Source organism: Necator americanus, chromosome X (assembly GCF_031761385.1).
Source record: "Necator americanus strain Aroian chromosome X, whole genome shotgun sequence".
NCBI lineage: Eukaryota > Metazoa > Nematoda > Chromadorea > Rhabditida > Ancylostomatidae > Necator > Necator americanus.
The window spans coordinates 6658530-6684830 of NC_087376.1; the positions used below are offsets into that span (position 1 = coordinate 6658530).

The 26301-nt window shown below is 36.5% G+C and overlaps 2 protein-coding genes across 3 annotated transcripts; one reads left to right on the forward strand and one right to left on the reverse strand.

The window, feature by feature from the left end:
- Positions 1-11249: 11249 nt before the first annotated feature.
- Positions 11250-11504, reverse strand: RB195_021661 (uncharacterized protein; the record flags this gene model as incomplete). The annotated part of the gene is made up of 1 exon (XM_013436949.2): positions 11250-11504. The coding sequence occupies one exon, from the start codon at positions 11502-11504 to the stop codon at positions 11250-11252; it is 255 nt and encodes an 84-aa protein (XP_013292403.2).
- Positions 11505-14191: 2687 nt separating this feature from the next.
- Positions 14192-23712, forward strand: RB195_021662 (uncharacterized protein; the record flags this gene model as incomplete). Of its 2 annotated transcripts, none has more annotated exons than XM_064208518.1 (10): positions 14192-14231; positions 14461-14580; positions 17264-17440; positions 17519-17730; positions 19054-19200; positions 19261-19365; positions 19450-19575; positions 19649-19780; positions 19842-20015; positions 23584-23712. In XM_064208518.1, 10 exons carry the CDS (start codon positions 14192-14194, stop codon positions 23710-23712), a joined length of 1362 nt encoding a protein of 453 aa, XP_064064399.1. The 2 variants fall into 2 exon arrangements, with proteins under 2 accessions (XP_064064399.1, XP_064064400.1); XM_064208519.1 differs by having other exon boundaries at positions 19842-20009.
- Positions 23713-26301: the final 2589 nt, after the last annotated feature.

Genomic DNA, 26301 nt, shown 5'->3' on the forward strand with positions numbered 1-26301 from the left:
CAGCTGGAACTTGTAATAAATAGTAATTTCTGGAAGAATATACAGTCAACAACAATGGAAAATATAGATAGAACCTACCGTGAAAGCCAGTTGTACAAGAGATGACACATTATCGTTGAATGCTTATGTTTGATTAGAACCTAAAGTTATACGTACGTGATTCGTACGCGTAACCAGCCACGGTCCTTTTCCATACATCACCTCAATCCATATTTGCGTACACGACGACCACGGTCCTCGACCGAGTAACATCGTCGTACCGTTCCGCAAATAGAACGTGAAGCTGGATGATATTTTTGGGAAGAAAAATTTGAACGTTGGAGTGAAGGATTTCGGCGCAAAGTATCAAGTGGAGGAGGTTATTCGTCTAAAAAAACTAATTTGAAATATAAAATCACTTTTCGAGATATTTCTGAACGAGCTTCTTCCTCTTTTTTCTTGAGCTGTCGGTTTCCGAAAAAAATTCTCTTTTTTTCTAACAAAGTTTTTTTTTTTGAAAAAAGTAAAATACATATAGAAAAGAATACATATAGAAAATAATAATAGCAAAATACATATACAAAATATAATAGTAAAATAAAATAATAAAAATAAAATAAAAAAAGTAAAATATGCGAAATGTTAGATTATCACGATTATATCCAAATTTTAGTGCTGTAGTGTTATCCGTGAAGAACAAGAAAAGAGCTAGGAGGAAATTGGTTCCAAAAAAGTAAAAAAGAACCTAAACATTTACATGAACAACTTTAACAATTTTAAATAGATGATTGTTTTCAGTTAACCATTTTTTTAATCAAAACAGCGAGAAGTTTTAAAAATCCAGAACTTACGGTATTTGAAAATGCACTGTTCAGCAATACTTAACGTTCTATGCTCATCTTGCAAATGAAAGATTTGATGCTCTTCCAGAACTGACAAGCCGCGATGAAAAATTACAGCAATTAATAGATTGCTGTTGTGATGATTTAGATCATTTATCACGTATATAATAATTAGTATTTATGATAAATGCTGAGAGAATCTGCTCTTCAGGAGTATCCTCGTTTTTGGGGGACTTGGAATATAGAATCCAGACAATCAGGAAGAAGTGTAGTTGGCACATTTTGAATGCCCGCCAGTGTTTTTGTGTACTAACTACAATTTCAAAAAAAAATACATTCAAAATTTTAATGTTTCCTTTACAAAATGAGGGCAGTGGGTCTTTACTTTAAATACATGAATTCAACTTGCACGAATTAACCACAAAAGAATGTTGATAACCTCTGTTTTTGTACTGTTTACATCAACGGGAAAAGAAGTAAAGCGAATTAGAAGCTGTAAGATTTGCCTATGACCACCTAAAATTTCTGGAATTCTTCTCAACTGTTCACTAAGGCTAATTAGGTGCACTGCACGTGCATATTTATAATTTTTGCGGTCAACAACAATGGCGACAGAGCACGCCCTGCCAACCAGTTATTTTCATTTTCATTTCTCTCTTTTCATCTCATCTTTCGATCATACAGTCAGAGTCAACATTCGAGCTTCATTTCTGGATATACAAATCCTAAATTTAGTTTTGAAGTACTGGAAAATCTCTTTAAACAGCGCTCTTCTCTAAGCTCATAGATTGAAAATTTGATTTATTTATTATTTGATTTATTTATTATTTATTTATTTACCATTTTATTACTTATTATTTATTTAATTTATTTATTATTTTATTTGTTTGGATTCTCATAGAGAGAAATCTGATTTATCCACAACATTTAAACATTCTTCATGGATTTGGACTGAGGATTGTCCTGTTAGAAAGTAAAAGAGAGTTATTTGAGATGAGCTTTGCACAAACAGGATTTTAATTTCGTTTGCAAAAAAAAAATATCGAAAATAATTTGCATGTGTCATAATCCGCACATCTTTATCTAAATTATGCTTTATGGATCTGCATTTCAAATCTGCACGCACCCACTTTCATTAGATAAATAAACAAAGGATCTTTTTCTGGTTAAATTTTATGTGGAGCCAGCAACATTTAGTACACAGACAATAAAAGCAAAATTTAATTTTTGTTAATATTGATTTGCAAGGTTACGGTACAAAAGAAAAGAAAAACCTTTGTTCTTTACAGTTTCGTTACTCTTTGATTAATTGCATGCTGATTACGGTTATCGGGACAAAAGAGGAAGGAGAACGATCCCAGCCGGAAAATTTAGTAACAGAAGAGATTGAAGAAATTCGAAATTCTATTTTTAGCGAACGAAGAACGTCGGTAAGCAAGAAATTTTGTTTCTAATGTTCATTAAGATATTATTCACTTACAGTAGCCCGGGTAATGATTTGCTGGAAAACGAAGAAGTTGTGGAGTAAAATTTCTCGTTTTCTAGCAAATAATTACAATATACTGTATAATAATGTATACTACTGTATATTAACCAGTTGAACTTTTCACCTTTTATTTTTGTTCACTTGGGATGCGTATGGAGTGACTTTTTTAGATTTTCCAGAGCGATTATGGTTAACAGCTTAGTCGTTTTTTGAAACGTTCCTACTAAGTACATATCTTCTATTCAGTTCTATAAGCTCTTGAAAATTCTTTTTTTTTCGAAATTTGTTGCATTTATTGTTACTGCTTGGCTTTTATGTCGTAGTTTTGAGTTCATGCTGTCGAAAAAAACTATTTAACTGATTTTTCCTAAGCTTTTTGGATGTATTAAAGAGCAAATGAGTGAGTAGATGACCAAATGTACATAGAAACTTTGAAAAGACAATGAAGACTATGGATATAATTGCAAAAAAAAACCTATAAATACTTTCTTCATGGACCCAACAAACTGTCAACAGTTTTAATATAAGATTGACAATCTCTAAACAGGATAAGAATCAGTGAATAGAAGATAAAGGACCACGGTAGGATTATTTTTTTGTTTTAAAGCCGATATTCGAAAAACTGTGCATATTTCCCGAGATCCTCCCACATGCTACTGCCGTTCTCCAACTTTATATGACATATCATCTCTTACATTTAGCTCTACCGAAAAAAAAAACAGCACAATATTTTGAACATTTTAAAATATAGCTCATCTTTTTGGAATAAATATTCCGAACAGAAATATTGTTGAACTAAGTGAGTTCACTCGAAATGTTTTTTTTCTACATTTGATGTTTATTTTCTGCTATCACATCATTATTTTTGCAGGTACAAACAATTTTCATCGTAGCTTTACCAAAGTCAGCTATTATGGACCACACGAGGTTTGCTGCAGGTCTTTAAGCAGTCGCACCCCTCAACCATCAAAATTTTTTATTTTTACCTTTAAAAATTGATAAAAACCTGAGAATTCTTTAAGATTTGCTAGATTTACGAGTTTCATGTGCAAAAAGTTCACAATTTCTATATTTTTAAGCTGCAATTGATAAATAATGGCAATTTTTCAAGATTAACCAGTTTTTCACATCTCAACCGCCATAATTTGATAGTTTTCCTTCTTACGAATCGTTAACTCCAAAAATTTCAATCAAATACGGGGGAAATTTTAAAAATCCCAGATGTTAAAAATCGGTGAACAATGATAGAAAACATTCAGCTTTCGTGATTATACATATTTGTTAACAGCACTATCATTAAAAAAAAGTGTGATTCTCTGTTGAATAAGTATTCGAAAATGATTACAAATACAAGTTTTAACCCTACTCAAACACATAACTCTATCTTTTACAGTAACATTTTGACGTAGTTCTATATACTTAATGTTACAGACCGCTCAACAGCATCGTTAACAGGAAAGAGCTGAAAAAATCACTTCGAAACGAACTGAATTTGGTGTTTGTGCCTCCACGTTCCAGAGAACGATCTTTCTGCTCCTGCAAATCATTTAAAGTTTGCTGATGTTCACGTGCTTAAAATACATTTCGTTTCATTTCTGTATGAATTACTAGGTGGTATAAGTTTTACAGATGTAAGTTGTTCTTTTCGTTTGCTTCAAATTTTCTAGAAGCTTTGAAAATTGTTACGATACAATTTTTTCCAACGGCTTTATCTTCTGTTTACAGTAGCTGGCCGATCTCACCACATATCCACATCGGAAAGCAGCTGCTCCAGCTAAGCACGGCCAATTTTTCTCTTACTGAAAATAATGCTTCTTTTTCGCTTTGTTGAATACACGATGCTGTGAATTTTCTAGAAATTTCCAGCAAGAAAGGGAATTTAGGAACGTTTAAGCAAGGACTCTATATTTCTTAGTATTTAATAAGATTAGACAGAGTTGCTACCAATTCGCTGGTCACTTTCACGTTTCTGGGAATCAGTTCAATATTCAATCAATATATGACTACATGAAACTCCATGATCCAATTTCTACTTTTAATTTTTAGTAGAAATTTTTAGATAGTTATCATCATTTTTATATTTAGGTGTTCTTTCTGCAATTACAAACTACTGGAGGAATTTTTAAAGAAGCATAAGAATCGAGAAGTCCAGTACTGTATTCGAATGGGAAATTGAAATCGGTTTCGAGCCAGATATGTCCCCAAACATCACTTTTTTAAACTGATTCATTTTTCTAAAAATTTGAACTTCAAACAAATTTCTACCGTACATAATTTTGTGTTTTTAAATGAACTCATCAAAAATCTTCTAAGACCTTCATATTTTATAAATATATCTTTGCTATTTTCAGTGGAAATAGTTACGATCGGACAAGCTGGAACTGAATTTAGCAAAGTGAAAGTATATCAAAGGAAACTCAAAGGAAATATTCATTTTTCAAGTTGACTTGTTGTTCAAGTCATGTTCCATGAAGACGATTAAGCACTGCGTCTAACTTTTAAAAAAGAATGTTTTATTATGGTATTTTTAGCAGGTCTGGAAGTACAAGGATCCTTCCGATATATTACCAGCATCTCCTTAGGCGCTTCAATACACGTGCCATAATTCAAAGTTCTCGTAAGAATCGACTCGGAAAACTATGGATTCCGATTTTCGACTAAATTTTGCACTTAAGGAGATGCTGGTAATATATCTGAAGGATCCTTGAATTCTACCGTCCCCTACTCCACTTTTCGCATCTCCACTTACTCCCCTCTCATTTAAACATTTTTAATTGCTTTTTCGTGATTATTTTAGGCTTTATTTTTTTAGAAAATGGCTGATATTGCAGGATAAACATGATGGTTTATGTTATTGCTAAGGAAACAATAAATGTGGAATTTTCAGAACTTAGGGCATAATTAATTTCTTTACCCAGTATTTTTAGCAGAATTTGTTCGCCGTGCTTCACAGAGCTTCCTTCGTTCTTTTTTCTTGTTTGTTAGTGATTTTTAAACGATATGATTATTAATTGTCCTTTCAGGATATAACTGAATAGCAAAAAAGTTTGGTTGTTTAGAAACAAATTTAATTCTATGATGCTCTTAAGCTAAAACACTAAAATTATTACAATTGTCTCTTTCATATTAATGGATATTTCCAGAAATTAACGTCCAACAACATTCATGAGCTCTTATTCTTAGATTTTTTGGAAAACTAGATGGATCAAAAAGGAGTAACCTTTACCGTCTTATAAGTTTTAGATTATAAAGCGCGAAATAAATCTTAACTAATTTTTTGGATTTATTTATGCAAGATATCCTTAGGTGCGCAAGATGAGATTCTTCTTGAAAGCATATAAGTTTTTGTTATCCAATTTTTATTTCTGTCATTTTTTTCGATCTACGGTTACATCAAAAAGAAAAAGTCTGTGACTATTTCTGTTTTATTATTACTAGTGGTAGGATTTTGGAAGATTCTCACTTTACTGGAAACTTTAATTTCTAGAAACTTCTACATCTTCACAAAATGTTACTTTTCTTTACCTGGAAAAATTATTGATGTGCCAGTGTAAACTAGTCTTTCATAGGCTGCAGAAGAATATTTAACTTCAAATAATTCTACCTCTTCAACAGTTTCTTTCTGATAGCATACGTCCTCGATTATGTATCCTCGGATTCCCTAATCATGCATTATGGATCTACAATGCTCCAATATATGAGTTCAAGAGATCATCTAGAATATAACGTTCTTGATCTCCTCACAGTAGCTTTAGAAAATTTTTGCTGTGTAGAAATTAATTTCTTAAAATCTTCGGAATTAATATCATTTGGAATTTGGATCAGTTCGGAATAAAAATTTAAAAAATCTTTCCTTTCCTCAAATTTTACCGAATAGATTTATTTGAGGGGGATCGAATGTTTGATTGATTTCGAACCTTCTCGAGTAATAGCCATCCATAGAAATGGGAAGCAGTATTTGTATTTTAAAAGCCTAGACTATTCGAAAAAAAAACGTTATTCCAACTTATTCGAGACATTGAATTGAAATTAGACTCAGAGGTCTAGAAGCTCAGATAAGTATTTCCATAGTCATTCACAGGAGTTTTATCTGAGCAAAACTAAAAATTAAGCCTTCTTTGAACGACTGGAAACTTAGAAATATATTTCCGATATTCCCTTGGATTCATTTCCAATAGCTTCGTTGCAGATGGGTTTTTTTGGTGTTACAGTGTGCTGCACTTCGTTTCTGATCGGTCAACCTCATCATCATTGACGCACAATTTCCGGTGAGACTTTTCTTTTATTTGAACATTACCTTTTCATCAGTATTCGATTTATCGAAATGCTGAAGTTGTTTTCCCTTTCATCGACTCCTATTATCCTGAGATTCTCTTTTTGAAAGAGATCAAAATGAAACGTTGCCAAAAATGAGCACGGAGAAAAGATGTTCATCGAGAATCTGGCAATTAAATTCGAAAAAAATTGGCTGAGCAATCAATAAATTGGAGAGGAATGTGAATATTTCAGTTGTTCTTAGAAGAGATGAACATTAGAAGCTCATCTAATGTGAAGCGGGCTCGGTGGGTTAACTTTAACGACCTTAAAATTGTGCTTTGAATTTTATATCACCTACCGTATACGCGTTCTGCGGAGAATGCTCTGAAAACTATGTAACACAGTTTTGTTTTTGTTACTGAACAGTAGGCGTGTTTTCTTGTTCGGTTTCATCAAGCCAAGTCGGCGAACATATAACAGTAAGAGCACGTGAAAAACATCATTCATAGTGTGAAGTACGGTAAAAAATGAGGAAAACATAAATTCCTAAGAATACTGTAAAGATAGTGCTATTAAGCATTTATTGTTGGAAGATTTCCAATAATTGATCCTACTAACGTTTTATTAGCTGTAGAATTTCGATCATATTTCCCGAGATAATAATTGTCGGTTGATTAGCTTCACAGCAGGAGCGCTTATGGAATGTGGTCAATTGAAGGTGACGAGAGATGGTTGACCTCGTGCTATTCATTCGGATCTCTTATTCCATGAGTGCTGAGTGTATCTGCATACGCACGTCTACATCCTATTAGGTTTTGGCAACATCTCCGAAGGACACCGCAAGGCCGGCCACCCATTAAGGCTATCGGGTCGATCCAAGAAGGCTAGTTCGAAAGTGAAGCAACATTAGAAATGATGGATAAAATGAGAACACCCACCTGATACCATACGTGCTTTTATTATTTGTTAAACAACTATTTTTAAAAAAAAATACATAGTCATTTGAAGTCTTCGATTTCCTTTAATGGAGTCCGAATTCTAGAGTTGAGGATTTTCCGTATTTTTGAGGATGTTTCACTACGTACGTAATTGTTTAAAAAAACCAGGATCTACGAGTGAAGAATCTGAACGTCGGTTAGGTTATCACAGAAAACTGTTGCCGTAAATTGCCTTATTGCTAGAAACTCTATTATTCGATTTTTTAGGAAAATAAAAAAATAAGAAAATAAGGAGAATTTTTATAATGTCTTTCAATAACAAAACATGGATAAAATGCAGATTTAGTTCATAAAAAGATCCTTAAAAATAAAGAAATTCACCGCTACATACTTTAAAAAATTAGCACAAAGGCTAAACAAGGAGCTCAAATAAACATTTGATGAATAGTACAATTCGATCATTTTTGACCTACTTCATAGATGACAAAGAGAGAAAAATGAAGCCAAAATTTTCTAATTAATCAATAAGAAAACACAATAAGATGGTAGAATTTCTACATATATATCATATATCAGTAATATATCATGTCATATCATATCATTTGCAATAAGTCAATAAAAAGTTAATCAAGTAAAAAAGTACTTAAAATTTTATGGATCACATTTTGCTTCCATTGTTTCCGAAATCGAAATGACTGAAACGATAATCCTTTCAAAAATCGTCCTGTTCTCTATGTATTTTCAATCGCGTAGAGAATAGAGAAACTAAACGAAAGTGAATTTATCCTCCTTTTCTCGTTTCTCGAAACCTGTCACAATTCATTCATGAAATTAATTTCAGCGATGATCTCTTACGGTTACAACAACTACATTTTAAATATCTTTGAAAGGCGAATCGACAATTATATGCTGAACTGTGTGGAAATGTCTGCATGGTTTCCGGTGAACACGCGGACACATCTTTATTGTTTTATTCAAAGAACAGTAGAATAATATAAATTCTGAGTTATAGCATATGTTTTAAGCATGAATATTCTTCCCTTCTCCTCTTTTTATTTTCATTTTATTACATTTAGACGGTTACTTTGATACATAATGAAGTTATCAATAATGTAATAAAAATAAGACAACTCAAAGGAAAAGAGAAATTGTGGACAACTTGGCCGAATACCTACATACATTATCGTTTTGTTGTCCGCGGGAACAATTCATTCACTTTTGTAGTTACCGATTTTTGCGGCAACAATTGACTCATCCATTCATTTTGCAGCAAATAGTTCTAGCATGATCAAAAATTCGGGAAATGAGCAGCGTTTGGAGAAAGAAAAAAAAATAAAAGCACATGGAAAATGTGAAATTCGATCCGCTGATGTCGTTTTTTTCGGATTTCTGACGCGCTTTTCACCGGATCGTTACCTCATTAGCGTTCAGCGCGGTTGGCGAACGAATCTTTTTCGCTTCTCGCCTTTTGTGTCCCAAATATTGGTAGTGTATTGTATGTTGGCGAACTTGGTGCGTGTTGGCAGGCTTTTTGACAGTCCGGTTTTCGGTAGCTGAATCGACGGGGGTAAGAGTACGAGCACATGACGACTCGCTCGACTTCCCCACCACGTCGGTAACACGCACACACATACACCTATACGCACATATACACACATACGTATACACATACATTCCCACACACACACACACACACGCACAAAACATCGTTGAGCCATAGGGGGGACTGGCAGACGGCTAATGCATGGAGCGAATTTCTGAAAACCGGTTCTCTTCCGCGCTAACACATGCAATCGCAATTTCTCTCTGCCTCACCTACCATATACGGAACTTCGGGAGTTAAGATCTTCTGCATCGATTGATCAAAACGAATTGAACGCTCCAAAAGTGCACCATTGGAAATTTCGGACATTCATCTCACTTCAACAGGGGCCAAACGCTGCTCATACTATATCGTATAAAAACCGCATCCATTTTTGCAATTGTTTCATTATTCTGACTTAAACGATTATTTCACACAAACATGCTTCATCTTCTTGTTTTTTTTTTCTTCTTCTTCGTTTCTCTTTTGCAGAATCGACTATTTTCACAATATCCGAATTCTTCCCACCTTTTCTTCTCATCGTTTTCTAACCGAGTTTTAAATGCTCCAAACATTTTGAAAATGAATAATTACTTCCTCACAAACTAAGGTATTGCTCAGTTCAAGAAAACGAAACAGAAACAATTCTCAGCTCTTCAATTTCACTTTCATGGACTTTTTTCCGCAATATTTACTGACTAAAAACAAAGAAATGCGTTCAGATTCAACTCGAGATAATTAAACAGAAAAAGTCGAATTCTCATTTGGTATACAGCTCACCTAAACAGTAGCCCTACATATTTTTGAAACTAGTAACAGGGATTTTATTGGAACGCTTAGTGAAAAGCAATACAGGTTGTGAACTGCGGTGAAGTGTTCATTCATTTTTGTCGAATAATGCGAGTCAAACATCGTCAAAATTACAAATAAATGACAAATTCTCCTCATATAATTTAATTTTGCTCTTTTTGCAGCACAATCATTCAACATCTCCACTTGATGAAGATATGTTTTCAAAGAAAAAATCACTTGCTTTATTTCAACTTTTGAGTAATTTTATTAGGATTTTATTATCTCTGTTCTATTTCGCATTTCAATATTGTTGTCAGTGTATAGCTCTTCGACATTATTCTCTACCTTTTTTCAATTTTTTATTAATTCGGCTTAAAATTGAGATTGAGACTAAGGAAAAAAAACATTCCCTGGTTTATAAATAACTCAACGTGTCCAAATTTTTTACAACAATAAGAAACGATTCTTTATGTACAGTTTTATCGTTATTCAACCTGTTTTCTTCAACGTATCTGCTTCGAAATCACATTAGCAGTAGTTGGTTGCAGAAGCATACACATACACACAGCAAGCGACAGCAAATGCGCGACCCTCGTCCAAAATAGGTCGACTTTTCAGTGGTGCGAGCCGCGTCCTATGGAAAAATTTCTCCACAACCAGCTATGAAAATCCCTATTGCTGCCGATTCGAAACCTTCGCGTGCTGTCGAGTCGTTCAGCTTCGCGGTCCACATTCATTTCTCTTCTGTAGAAGGACCATTTTAATCGGAGCTAATTTTAACGCCTCAGTTTATAATGTGTATTTTCACAAGTTCGAAGCAATTTGTAAACACCTATAGAATTTTCTTTGAATATTTTCACTTATGTTTTATATTCTGACTAGTAGAGCTATTCTCTTCTTTAACATAATTGGATCGAGTAGCTTTTAGAAGAGCCGAAATCTCTTCGTCAAGAAACTATCTATTCATGACGGAAGCATTAGTTGGTTTCGCGTCAAAATAGGCCAGCACGGCAATTGTGCTCTTTAAGCGAATGCTAAACGTTTACAGTCACATCACATCCTCAACCGTCGACCTATTTATACGCTAAAATCCACGCCGCCTGCTTTTCGGAATATGACGTAAGCGCTAGAACGCGCAATCTTCCAGCGGTTCACGGACGGTCTTGCGCCCTTTGGTCTGTCTGGACGCCCTCTTGAGGTGATTCTGGTTCGAACGCATCATCATCGTATGCTGACGTTTTGTTCTGCGAATCGTTTCTTCTCTACGCGACGCTACGACAATACCGATGTCCATAAGCGCAACGGAAGAGAGTGATTGGGTGGGATCGGACTATTGTACGGGCATCGGGCCAAGGCCGGCTCTTAGTGAGCCACTAGCCCTCATTTACGTGCCGACAGTCTTCGCGACCTCGTCTTATCTCTCCAGTAATAACCAGTCCACAGTATTCGAGCTTATGTGAACACATTCTGGAACGTCCTTCACATCGTTCACCGGGTTGTAGAACTCCAAAACAGATGGGACCAACGAGAGCACTTTCCAACGACAATGGAGCATCAACAGCAGCATCCTGAGAGCAAGCACAAAAACATTGGGCAATTCGTCGATTTAATATGATAATCGCCATCATCACGCAAGTTTCTGAAAACTGGTATTGCCGAAACCTGGCACCGGTTTGCTGCTATTGATCCCGTCATCTGATTGCATGACCCCTGATTACCTTCGCGTTCGAGCCAGCTGTTCCTCAATGCTATAGTATCCTTATTTTTTTTAAAGCAAAAAAATTATGATATCTTTCACTTTCGTCTCAAAATTGGCCTATTTCTGATGTTCTCTGGACACGTGGATGACCATTTATCCGAGGCAGTGTGTTTCTCTGTACTTTATCCCTTCAAATTCTCTTTTTTTAGTTATTCTGATTCAATTTTACACCATCATTTTATGTGCCGGCAAGATGCAAAAAACCAAAAAAAAAAAAAACCGAAGGCATTGTTGGATGTAATTCACGTTTAAATCACTGCATTTGTCATTACCATGTACTGTAGAATGTTTCAAATATAGCTATGTTCTTCTTGAAACTACTTTTTCATTTTTCTAAAAAAAAATTCTATCATTGCTAATGTGATCTGCAGCATTTTACGGACTTTGTTCCAGATTTCGCAAAATTATTGCATTAGTGGAAACGTTAGGTCACGGGGAAATTATTAGAATTCCACAGAGCTCAGACTTAACGGTGGATAATGTTGCTTAATATGGTTTTTTTTGTTTTTTTTTTCATCCTTATCCGATCGCATTTCGAATTCGGAACTGCGGCGAGCATCCTTGGAGGGTAGAATTAGATTCGACTGAGGAATATGCGAAGATATTAAGAATCATGCAGTTGTGCTATGACAGTAGAAATGAAATATATCAAATTACTTTACCATTTCAACGCTTTCTCACTCAAGAGGTGCTAGATGATAGTATAGATGTATAGTAAAAGAACAAATAAGCTCATCTGTTGAGTAAAAATATGGAAACTATGGCTACTTCTTAGTCTCAGGCATATGCTCTTGTGATTTGTGTAATATTACGATTTTATTTTGTTATAAAAATGCAAAGTATCTGAAAGTAATAATTTTAGAGATGTTATAGCTTTCCCATCGGTGATGTATTGACATCTTCTCTTGATCTACCAGGGTGCGCCCACCTGTGATCTGATTGTGGCATACGCTGGGCCCCGTCGATATTGAGTAGATCATGAACTTAGATCTACGAATACATATCTGATAGTAGATCTATTCCTTCAAACTCCTCATCGATAACCTCATATAAAACAACTACAGTGTTTACATACAGTGTTTTTCCCTTCTAACCTCAATGAATGTAGGGAATGCTCCAGTCGCTGATCTACTCGTTCTAGCGGCTTTGAGAACTGTTTGTGAGAGATTACCGTCGTGTTATGTTGTTATTGTAGCTCATTGTAGCGATCGATCGTAAGCCGCGACAAGTTGTTTTCACTCGACTCGATGCTCGTACCCACGCCCCGATTTGAGGTAACCCGTTGAACTTCTTCCTCATATGTTTCATCGCATGCTCTCTCCCCCCACCCGCCCCACCAATCCACCTCGTTCATCCCTATGTACCTCTGAATTTCATCGCAAAGCATCGCATATTTCTGACGAAATGATCGCGCAGTGCAGAGCACAAAATTGTGAAGTGCATAATGTCGTGCGTACAGTATCGATGATGCTGTGTCGGGACCAATTAGCTCTCGCGACTTTGCACTATCCTCATCAGTCGTGTTGCTCGCACGACAAAAAACGGGTTTTCACCATTTCTGAAGCATTACCTGTGATGTGCGCGAGCGTTCCCCCCCGTACAGTAAGCATTAGTGCATTCATGTGACGAGACTAGGACCCAGAGCTACTGCAGTGTTGTTGTGTATCTCAACTTTTGGTCGCGTATGGTATGGAGACGTTTCGTCGAATCGTTCGCTACTCAGCTTTGCGCTAACCGAATCGTTCTTCCGTTATCCTCCACTCGATGTTTGCTTGTCGTCTATCGACTGACGTTGATGTGAGATGAAGTGCTGTGGGTTTACGTGGAAAGGTGGTTGTCTGTGCTGAATAGGTAAGGGGGTTTGTTGAGGTGGTGCTCGGCGCGCTCTCGAGCTACCGTATTCCGGACGACGGCCAGCTTATTGACAGTAAACGGGGCGCCCGGTTGTGTTTGCTGTGCTTTGCTGTCTCCTCATTGGCTATTATTCGTCTGTTACACATTTTATCTCTCTCAACCCTCTCGCTCCCTCTTATTCTTGTTCACTGTCACTAGCAAACAGGCGATTAACACACGCCGTCACTGATCATGCCCTCACTGCTTATGTTCCATTTCCGACTTCTTCGTGTCACATCATCTCACCCCTCACTGTCCGCTTCATACACGATCCGATCGTTTCGCTTTACCGAACGTCAAACTGTTGTTCGTTCTCAAATCCGACACCAATTCTTCCTGAACTCTTGTTTTTACCTTTTCCCGCTCTCTTATATCTTGTTTTCATCGGATTCGCGTGTTTTTATTCCAATCCGCCAAATTTTTTTCATAAACGATCCTAGTAAACAGTTATACTATTTGCTGTATGTTATTGGATAGACTTTCAGCTTTGCCAGAGGGGTTTTCTCTTTTCTCCTAAAACAAATGATAAAACCTCGTTTTGATGTATACATTTGCCGTTAAGTTTCGTATTAGTTCCAGCTTGATTGATTTCCTTTCTGTTCTGTTTTCCATGTGCAACCTTTTACACAGTGAATAAATTACTGACAAACATTTTAAGGGACAATGCCCTACAGAGCAGAGCTAAAAAGACCGGATCTCAAAGGTTAGTGACCATGTTTGTGCGTGTTTTTTTTTGTGGTTTACCCTTCACTGGATGTCATTAGCCGCGGTGGAGGATCTGCCATATGTACTTTCATTGCTGTTTTCTGACTGAAATAAACTATAAGATCAACTGTTTCTGGTCGATACAGCTGTAAATTCAGCGACACCGCTGATATTGGAAATGTTTGAAATGAATGTGAAGCAGAGATACGGTCTCTTCTTTTTTCTAGGACAGTTTCCGTGCTCTGTTTGCGGTAAAATCTTCTGTCATTCATCATCACTCAGCAGGCATCGGATGCAAGCACATTTTAAGAGCTACACGTGCACTCAATGTAATCAAGAAATTTCCAGTGAGTTCTTCAGAGTTTTCGTTTATTTCCCGACATTTTCACCTGGATTTTGTCCATCTCTTCCTATTCCTATCCTACAGAAAACAATAAACATCTTCAATGGCACACATCCCTATTTGTGCTTTCACCCTCTGTTGTCGCATCAACTGAACGAACATTACGTGAGCTTTCCATTTCCACAGAACTGGTTATCGTGATAGCGCTAGTCAGAGGGGGCCTCCCGAGAGCGCACAGCACCACTGTCTGGCAATATGATGCATGCCGTCGGCTGGCATCATCAGGGACGAACACGATAACTAGCCGCCATTCTGGATTGTGCTCATCATGGCCTCGGCTGGCTTGTTCCTTTCGCTGCCTCACGGAGGGCTTTGAGGGGTGCGAAACTGTACGTATGTACAGAGCACATACATGACAGCCGTATTGCGCATTCTTGAGCGTCTTTGACCTTATACGATAGAAGGTGTGAAAGTAGACGCTTTGCCACTGCATATTTGCGTACAGCACTCGTTGCCCGTGTTCAAGTCAGCTTATCCGACACTATTTGTGCTCCTAATAGCTGCTCCGCGCGTGCTGTTTGTACACCGTAGATGGATACGGTAGCGTGTGCTTAGACGTTACACTCGTAAGCATTTTGAGTCGCACACAAATCTTCTACTCAGTTACATCGAAAGGTAGACGTTTACCTCGCGATCAGAAACATATTAACACTAAAGAAGAGGAGAGAATTAAACTAGACTGGATGCAGAAGTATTTTCAATAGCTTCTGGATGCACTGATAGGACCCAAATGAACATTTATCAAGTGGGCCACCAAAATGCTACGACAAACAATTGTACCGTTATTTGGAAGTGTGTGAAACGTTTCATTCAAATGTTAACTACTAAAATCATGCAAACATTCCTGGTCTTATTTTTGTTCGTCACAGAAATAAACAAGATCGTCTGTGACTAAAGAATGTAAAGGAATTGTCATCCATGGACGTGAACGTTGTTTGCTACATGTAAGAAGACGGGTCCATTCTGATTATTTTTTCCGTGCAGGACCTTTATGTGGTGAATTTCATTATGGCGCTGACCTAAATACCAGCTGACAAAATTCATACGCTCTTTGATTGTTTGGGAGTTATAAATCAAATCTCTAAGTTTTACTTCTTCCAGGAACTATTCCGATTCTTCTTGAAATTGATTTTTTTTTAAAGTTTCTTCTTGATTTTCAACGCTTTGTCTCATGGCGTGAGATGTTTCGAATCAAAAGCAAATAATTTTTTGAAGCATGTGTACTGTTTCATTGTTTCTTCAAGTGAAAGTAGTGATTGTAAGTAGTACTGTTGCCCAGAATCCAGAAATTGTTTCAATGGAATATTATCAGTTTAATAATTGTTATTATTGTTATTGTTACTACTATTGTTCATCCTAAGCAGTAGTGGAGGTAAATTCTAGTAGAATATCCATATTTTTTTTTGTTCACCGGCGATACTTTCGCTTTTTGGATTTCTCGCGCGATTTTACTGACTGAATAGCACTGAGTGGTGCAGCTCGTCGTCACACGTAGCCGATTCGCCTCCGATTGCGCAACGAGTCGCTCGCACTATTCGCGACTATCCGCACACGACTCCTGTTTGCATACCCTAATTGTAGCGGCTTCCTGTTATGGTCCCGTAAGAGGTCAGACTCACTGTACCAAGGACGCGCTACCCACTGACCTCACTCAACTAATTACGCCTTCTTGCGGACAGCGCACAATCTTAGCATGGTTTTGAACGAGTAGAGAGAGCTACTTATATGAGGATGAGTACAGTACGATCCATCATGAGGGGCTTGACCTGAAGCGATAACGATCAAGGTCTCAAAGCTGCACGCGATCTTCTTCCTGAGAATCTCCCGAGTTACTTTCGGCAGAATCGATAAGGATGTTACACGCAGACAGGTGCAGCTAAGGAACACCAGTCTGCATCAGGTCAAGGATGGTCAGTCGTAGATAGTATCTATCTCACCAAGTTGGTATCAGTAAAGATTTGTACCAATGTACGGTCACCTACTGACCTTAAGGTTAGCATAACAGCATTCGTGACTCATTCACAGTGATGTTTTCCTGCTGCTGAATTCCCTCTATAGAATGAGGGTTAAAATGAGTCACACAACAGCTCGATAGTTCGTTTTCGTTGACAGTGAGGAAGAGAACCGCCTGCACATTTGTCAGATTCTGCTTCAATCCGCACAAAGAGCTGATTATGCACGAACGTTGTTTGGGGATGGAGAAACAACGGGTGCCGTCATGAGATTGTGTCTGGACAAATGCTTTTGAAATGAATGCTAGACAAAAAGCATTTCGGTTCGAACAATGTGGTGTTTCCTACACTTAATTACCATCAAATTACCATAATAAATTACTAAGTATTTATTCAAAATTCAAACTACAGCTTTGTTGAATACGGAGAATTAGTAGGATGAAAGAATGTTCAGTGGTTCAGTAACAAGGTAATTTTCTGGTGATTTGAAAGGAAAAAAAAACGAATACAACTTTTACAAGGTTGTCTGCAAGTTAGAGAGTTCTGTAAATTTATTTTAGAAAAAATGATTTGCATTAAATTGCAATTGATTACACAGTTGAACAGTAACAATAATAATGACAATACAGCTTCCGGGAAATCAAGGACATATATTTCTTATTTAATTGTTTTTAGGTAATGAAACGCTTCGCTCTCACATGTTTCGAATCCACAGCATTTCTAGAATGTTCATGTGCAGATGCTGTAATTGGGCATTTCCGGATAAGACCAGTTTGCATATTCACATGCAAAGTATGCTACGAAATGGTACACCTGGTGAGGTTGCCATACTAGCCAGAAGCTCAACAGAAGGTATGATATGATTAGTATATCTAGAAAAAATTAATATGTAAAAATAAATTCAATATTCCTCATTCATTCTTATTTCAGACGGGCCCGGTAACTCTCTCGATGATTCACCACGGAGTTCACCATCATTCCCAACGGAATCGTTGTTTAAACATCAATTTCTTAATCATAGCACTAGCAGCAGTAACAGTAATAATAACAACAATGCAAAAACTGTAAACAACAATGCCGCTATCAATTCGATCTTTCCCACGATCATGAAGACGGAGAACCTGCTGGCAACCATGAAGAAAGTAAGCCTTACTTTTACCTTCTCCTAAAATACATGCATTTTGTTTCGGATTTCTCTCTTTTATAAGAAAAAAACTAAGTTTTTTATTTTATTTTGATGAAATTCGAGACTATATAGTCTTCTCATGATCTATATAGTACCAACCGTATTAGCGGAACAAAATAAATCTATATAGTGTAGATTTTTCTAATGAATTTCTCTTAGCATTACGTCTTCTCACATATATAAATCTCTCAAAAATAACATTGAAAAATACATTACAAAGTCTACTTTTTTTGAAGGATCTTATCAAGTTTTTTTTTTGTGATCCAGTTTGCGTTGTTTTGTTGGCGATATGACAAACATTTATATCAATTTCGATTTATGGTCGTATAAGAAGATATTAGAGAGTAAAAGTTTTATCATATCATGCGATAAAACCTTGACATTATGAACCAGTATGACATCATTGAAAGTTGTAGGTAACTTTCTGAAATTCTATAAATGTTTTTTTTTTCGTTTTCGAAATTTGAAAAATAAAGATACTATTGCTTCGTTTCTATTCACAAACTCTTGCCAAAACCACTTGCTTTTACAGTAATAACCATTATGACTTTCATTTGTTAAAATAAGCTTACAACACCTATTCCTTCGCAATCTAAGAAGGACTCATATATTTTATTAAATCCATCATCTTCATTCCATCGGAAAATCTTTTTTTTTTTTGTTCTCATGTGCACTACGCTTCTGACTTCGTTCATTATGACTCTGATCGGTGGGAGTTTCACTGAACAAGTAGTCTTCATCCAATATTTCCGGCATTCTAAATGTTTAAGGTAACTTCTAAGGCGAACAATAATCATATTATTCTATTAGTCGAGTTCAACTTTTTCAGAATTTTTCAAATTTTAATTTAAGTTCGGATCATTTGCATAGATTGAGGAAAAAAACGGAAAAAAATCGACATAAGGGGAAGTATTTTTCGGATACAGTAACTGAATGAGCAGGCACAATTCACTGTAAAGTCGGAGATTTTCACCAGACATGTATAATCTGTACACTCGAGTTAATCGCTCAAAAACTGTATGTCTATTGTTTTCCTCATAATACATAAATCGTTGATCTAATCATTATAAATGTAATGTTCATTCATCTGAACTAATTTTATAGATGGTTTCGGAGAGGATACTGGGAAAACAAAAAGTAATTTGAAAAAAGAACAACCATATCATGTTAAAATTGAAATGATATAGCTGTAGCTTTATAATAGATAATCATCTGCTTAATATACATTACATTTTATTTTATTATAGTAAATGATGAATTATATGTTCTTGATATTCAGGGGAATCTTCTTCCTGCAATGGATTTGACAGCTCTATCCTCAAATCAATGGTTATCTGCATGGTTGGCAAATAATCCTTTTGCTCCTAATCTTGGTGTCACACAACAAACAAACACACCTGGTAACGCAGACACAACTTTTGATGTGGTGAGGAAGTTGAGCTAATTGAGGTTGCTCCAGCACCTATGTTTAGTGAAGAAATTTTAGAGGCATTCTGAGCTCTCAGAAGAGGTCGATTATGACGCACTTGAGATAAAAATGGAAGAAGACGATCTACATGATGAGGATATCAATCATGATACAAGTCCTACTGTGAGGAAATTTCGTTAAACGCTCCAATACCGTAGTCATTCTTCGTCTTTTTTTTTGCACCTATAATATGATCAATTGTTTCAGTCAGTGATTGTCGATCCATGTTGTATGTCGACTCGAAAAGGAGAAGATGCCCGTGGCAGCCAGAAAAGGAAAGCAACTCGGCCGCAACAGGTTACCGATGTCGTTCGTATCGAAGTTGATGATAAGGTGAACGCAGTTCTACCACCATTTTATAGTTTAAATGAATTTCTTTTCTGGAAATAAAACTAATACTTTTCAGTGTGAACCACCATGTAAACTTGCTTTGAACAATAAGGAGCTAGAACAGCCATCACCTACCGTATCTGATTCCCACACAAGCGGAACAAGCAGTCAAGCTGGCGATACACCAGCTAAATGTTTTGATTGTCAAGTTCGTCATCGCGTTATTCTCTTATTAAAATTTATGTTAAAAGACAATTAATGTTGTTAAGGTTGTCAAGGAGAAATTAAGCGCTTCTCAGTCAAAAATGTTGGAATATGAGCAGAAAATTAATCACCTCGAAGCAAAAATTGTCGAGCTTCAACGAAACGCCAACGAAAGAAGTCACAATAATCCAAACGAAGGTTTTCACACGGAAGGAAATTCCGATCAGCATCAGGTTGTAGTGAGTTTATCATTATTTTTTTTCAAACTAGACGTGTTTAATGTACTTATACTGTTCAACAGGGTGTACTGTATAATGAAAAATAAGTTTCTCTCTCATCTTATTCTATCAAATTTGAGGATACCATTAGCAGAAAAGTGGAACTACTTCTTTTGATTCATCGTGCGACATTTATGATTATTTATATGTCTTAGTTTAGGGGGGTGCGGGTGTAGCGCAGTCGGTAAGATGTTCGCTGTCGATCGATGGTTCGAACTGTCCTAGTGCCAACCAAGCCTTTGGTCCCTCCGGGGTCGATAAATTGGTGTCAGACTTGTCTTGGAGGAGAAAAACACTGACTTGATCATCGGTTGGCCTCCGAAAGTCATTGTATAGGCCAATACGCGTTCTACAACCTCAGTGTTTACGAATTCCAGTAAAACGCGTTGGCGCATCCCAAGTGGGTTGGTACGCAAGGGACTTTTATATGCCTTAGTTTGTATTCGAGCCAACTTTCTAATTGAGTGATTAGCAACTTTTCGGACAATACATACAAAATTCTTCATAAACAACATAAAAAGACTCATTCCTAAAAGTAGGAGTATTCCTTGACCATCTGTACCATCCATCCAGAAGTCACACATATACGCAGTGATCCACGAGAGATAATAATGGTAGTTTTCAAGAAAAAAAAAGTTGGGCATTCGAAAAAAGAGGGGGAAGATGAGACTTGTCGTATAATTAAACATATATTCAGCAGTGCAGGAGAAATAGTAATGCGGGTTGGGAGGGATTTCTAAATGGATTTTCCTCAGAGAGTCTCAGCTTACTTCAACTGACGTATGTTGTCCTTGATTGCCCAAAGTCACTTTCCAGTAGTAAATTTACTGTCCACCTCATGTCTCAAATATCTGTCTTGTGTTTTCAATGAGAATTAGTTTCTAATAATATCAAAAGATGTCGTAAAAAAGAATGTTTCATTTTGTGAACCTCTTTCTCTCTTTCTCTCGAAAAAAAAAAAAACCGAAAAAAACTCAGCCTTTTGAAGAATGTAGGAGTCGTTGGTTTGTGCGTTTCTAGAAGAACTCTGTGTAAAATTTCTAGCTTTAAACCGCTTCGATTGAGGTTTCTTCTCAAAATTGCTAAAGAAAATACCTTAGGTGGTATGGGATACGTTTAAGTTCAATTGCTTTGACTCAATTATCGATCAAATTAACTACGGAGGTCCAACGAAGTCCTACAGTATTCTCGTATGCACTACAAGAAAATAGCAACTTTTGCAAGAAAATATTCCAAGTAAGGGCTGATAGGAAGGATTGATACAATAGTTAGCATTAGCAGAAAGTGCTATAACTATCTGTATGAATCCGTTTTTTTTTGCGAAAGGAAAAACGACTTATGATTCTAAGCATAGTTATCGAAGAGGATTTTTTGATACCGAAATTCATCAATCCTATCTTGATGCAAAGAAGTGCCTAAAAATTCCTCTAGTTTAAAAAGAGAGAGGAAAAATTGTAGAAATTTAACAAGAATTCGTGGTCCCCTTAGAAGTTTCATATCGCTAATTGTAGAAAAAACATAAATGAATAAGTAAGGCTAAATAGCGTTACCTAAGAATAATTTCCCTTTCCTTCTGTGTGTTACAGTTGTCTAAAAAAGAAAAAAAAAAGAAAAGAAAAAAACCGCTAATTCGTAGGACCACTCGCTTAAATACAAGAATATGATCTTTTTTGCGTAAGGAGGATTAGATGAAACATAAAGAAGGGCAGAATTATGTAGAACGCAAAATTTTTGTGGGTGAAAGTGAGAAAAAAATGCTTCGGTTACTTTTTTTGCTCGTTTTTCTAATTCTGCCCACGCACTTTTTCACAACATCATTTTATATTAGTTTTACATAAGTTGAGGATAGCTCAATATATTTTTTCCCATAAAAACGGATTTCACGCACTTACATCCTTCGGTTTCCATCTAGTAAGTCATGATTGGAATGTCTTGGTTTGGAATTCCTTTTTACAGAAATATCCTGAACTTTTGGTACCTTTGTTAATGCACACATACTCAATGCAAGACCTTTTTATTCTATCATGCAGAAACTAATTCGTCTGGACATTTCCGGTCGTTGTTTCTTTTGTATACATAGCATCTAAACAGGCTTCTTTTTTGGGAAACAACTTTTACCTTTTATAATTTTATAGTGTTAGGATCGTGAGGGTTCCCTTCAAGGTAAAAAAATTGTTGGACTCGAAAAAACGAATAAAGAAAGTGTTATGATATTTAAGCAGTAATTCATGGACTTTTACTAAAGAAAAATTTTTGACACTATGTGAACCTGAAGTCCTGGTCACTAGTGTCCCTATTCTCACCTTCTCTTCTGGATTTGTGTTAAAAAAATAAAAATACTGCGCTAATGACTCCATTCTCTGGGTTTACAAAAGAAAATGTAAGAAACTACTTCTAAAGTGATTAAAATTGTAAAACTAAAATCGTTTAAAACAAATGTTTGCTACGCATTTCATAGATCATATATGTAATACGCGTCAAGTGTTTTTTGGCTTAATGGATGAAAAGTTTTCCCCTTCTATGACAGTTAAGCCGGAGCAGTTACGGGATAAATTTACTCTTAGCTATATATTCTCTTTATTGCATTTTTGATGTACGCTTAATAATTGCTCAATAGTAATTCTTATAATTTATAATATACACTTTTAACTTGTGTTTTCAACAAATAAATAACATTAATGGCAGTAGAAGAGTCAATATTTCTCGTGATGGTTTGATGATATAACTGGTATAATGTGGGACATCTCTAAAAGTATTCAGAAAAAAAATGTCTTGGTATTATCATCTTACTTCCACTTCTTCTCTTCAAATTCATATCATATGAGGATGTATTTTAGATAATCTATAGATAAATAGTTCCTGAAAAGTCGCACATTGTCTAAGCGTGAAAAACTATTCGACCGAAGAACATTTTCTATTTGTAGGTACTTAGCAAGAGCTTTACCGAAAACTTAGAAGAAACATTATTGAGGTGCTCGTATTGAGGACTTAAAGGCATAACCCCATCACGAATCTGAGGTAGTACGGATTTTGGGTTGAGTATTCTTATACGGGATCGTAGATTATGGAGAGGTGGGTGATTCCGTCCATTTCTTCCTAATTGCCATAAAAAAACGGCCCGGAAGTTCAGGAAGGTGCGGCGCGTGCACAAGGCTGGTGCGCTCCAATCGAACTCGCTGTAGAAAACAGCGCCCCGGAACGCTTGAAACCGTATCGTTCGGGCCGTTTTTTACGGCAATTAGGAAGAAATGGACGGGATCACCTTTCTCTCCATAATCTACAGTTCCGTATACGAATACGCCACCTGAAATCCGTACCACCTCAGATTCGTGGGGTGAGGCCTTTAAACAGCTGCTTGCTATATTTTTTTAAAAGCAAATAATGAAGTTTCCTGAACTTTTTACGTGCCAGCATTGTATTGGTGACGATTAATAATTTCTCTATCAACCAATCTCAATGATATGTCCTCTAATAATTACGTTCATTCATTCAATCATTTATTCATTCATTAAATAAAAAAAAATTTCAGATGCCAGCGATGCCTGCGGTTGCGTTGTTCCCTCAGTTTTCACCGCCTCTTCCGTTCATGCACAATCCAGCAGTAAAGATGTTCTTGCACAATTTTATGCAATCTCAACTTAGCCGACCTTCGTGTTAGTCAGTATTTTTTTTCTGCTTTAAAATCAAATACGCTAACGCTGTACACATGTTCGTATTAACTCTCACTCCTCACACTGATTCGTTTATTTTAGTTTATCTCCAGAAAATGCATCACTATGTATATACATACTTATTTTGAAAGGCTTTTCATACTGAGAATTGGCAGGAATCTATAACAAATGCAATACTAGAACAAATACACCTCATTTAATTATTCACTATCCTTTACACTCGCTGCAATTCATTCGTTTTGTTGTTATATCCCGAGTTTTATCGTACATTTGTTGTCATACAAAGAAGATATTTGATGAAGCAGGATCGCACAAATTTGTTCCGAAGAACAACCTTATATCGACAAATCCATAACACAATTCATGATAGTGGCAAATGACGATTTACAGGATCTCTTCGAATAACTTCCAGTTAGACTCCTTCTTACAAGTGCTCATCAACATTCAACCATTGTTTCGCTAAGGAATACATACATCAGATGAATTATATGTGTCAATGTACGCATTTTTTTATTTATTTGGTACGTTAATCCCTAGGCTGGGAACCCGTATTATTAGATTTAGAGATGAGCATAAAAACCAAAATGGATCCATATGGAAAATCCGGTTCACGCCAAAATGCTTGTGAAAAAAGTTGGGACTTTAAACATTGAATAGAATTACGTTTGGGAATATAATAAATAAATACACTTCTGCGATCAATCCACCTACATAGAAACACCCAGGAAGACCACCCAATGTTCGACTTCCTCACAGTTTGTGTATGTGACTGAGTAGATCAAAAACAGTGATTAGTTGACAGTCTACAGTAAGGCTTTCATGTTGGATTTCCGGAACCTACGTAAATGGATCGAATTCAAAAGGAGATTTTCCGGATAGCTTTCGCAGGAACAGTATTCTCGGAAGTCACTAAAAAATTCTGTATGAGAAACTCACCCATCCAGAGCTTCATAGAGACTTCCGATTACACTGGATCTTCTGGATCTGCGTTGACGTTTAGTCACAGTGCATAAGCATATTCAAAAATATTCATATATTAGTTATTAGTCACAGTGCATAAGCATATTCAAAAATATTCCATATATTCCTTTTTGCTTACATAGTATTATGTGTGGTTTTTTTTCTAACAGAAGGGACAAAATGAATAATTTCCTTGAAGAAATATTTTTTAAGCATGCTCTTTTTGTTGTGTAAGGTTACCGGATACAGTATTCTCCGTATGTGGAAACGCTGCAAGAACACAACGACATCTTTCTTGCGTAAAGTTAACAGTCGTTTCCTACCAATTGTGCTCCAATATTCTCAGTTTTGTCCGAAACATTCGTGTATTTGAGGTTCAGCGATTCTGATCAAATTTCAACATTTCCTCTAACTGGCCATAACCATGTTTGCTCGAGATCCAAAGAAAATCTACTTGTTCACCTCCGATGCGACGTTATCATTTATTTGCTCACTTTAACAAATCTGAATAGTGCACAAAAAACAACACACAAAAATCCGAGGCTTCATGGATCTTCATTTGAATTTAGCGCTCTGCTTTCCTTAACGTGCTCCGAAAACTGTAACTTTTAAACAAAAATTATCGTCTAGAGAGTTCGGATGTAATTCAACGTGAGATAGGCTGTTTAAGGATAGAATAACAATTCCTGAACAACTTTCAGCATCACCGAAAAATTATTTGTTCCCCATATAATGTGATCAAATAAAAGTACAGAAGTTATTTCAAATAATTCATCGGGTTTTGACATCTTACAGCTTCAAATATGTAGTGGTCATGGCCATTTATACTAATAATCAATAGAAAGAGGATATCTTAAATTTTATTTATGATGTTGCAAGTTCCGTTTTGACATACCAATTGGCACTATGATAAAAAAACTGCAAAATGGTGACGAATCAGCAGAAGGCATTTTGTGTCTTAAAATATGAGAAGACAGAATCAGTCATCACCGTGCATCGTGCACTCCAAAGACAGTACAACACACAGCCAGCAATCCAACAAAGCATTCTGCGATGGTATCGACAATTTATGGAAACAAACTGCATCTGTAAAAGAAAAAAAGCTCCGAGTGACTACCTGTCTTGGAGGGTCCTCTTAAAGGCATCACCACACGAATTGAGCTGGTACGGATTTCAGGTGGATTATCCTTATACGGGATAGTAGATTATGGAGAGGGGGATGATTCCGTCCATTTCTTCTTAATTGCCGTAAAAAACGGCCCAGCAGATGTGGTGCGTGCACAAGGCTGGCGCGCTCCAATCGAACTCGTTGTCGAAAATAGCGCACCGGAACGCTCGAAGCCGTATCTTCCGGGCCGTTTTTTACGGCAACTAGGATGAAATGGACGGAACCACCCCCCTCTCCATAATCTACGATCCCGTATACGAATACTCCACCTGAAATCCGTACCACCTCAGATTCGTGGGGTGATGCCTTTAAAGTGGTCCCAACGTCTTCCAACCTTACAGTTTGTGATTTTTTTCTTTGGCGATATGTAGAAGACAATCTGTACGTGCCACCTTTTAGCAGAACATTGGTTGAACTTCAGGATCGCATCACTGCTGTATTGAAGAAC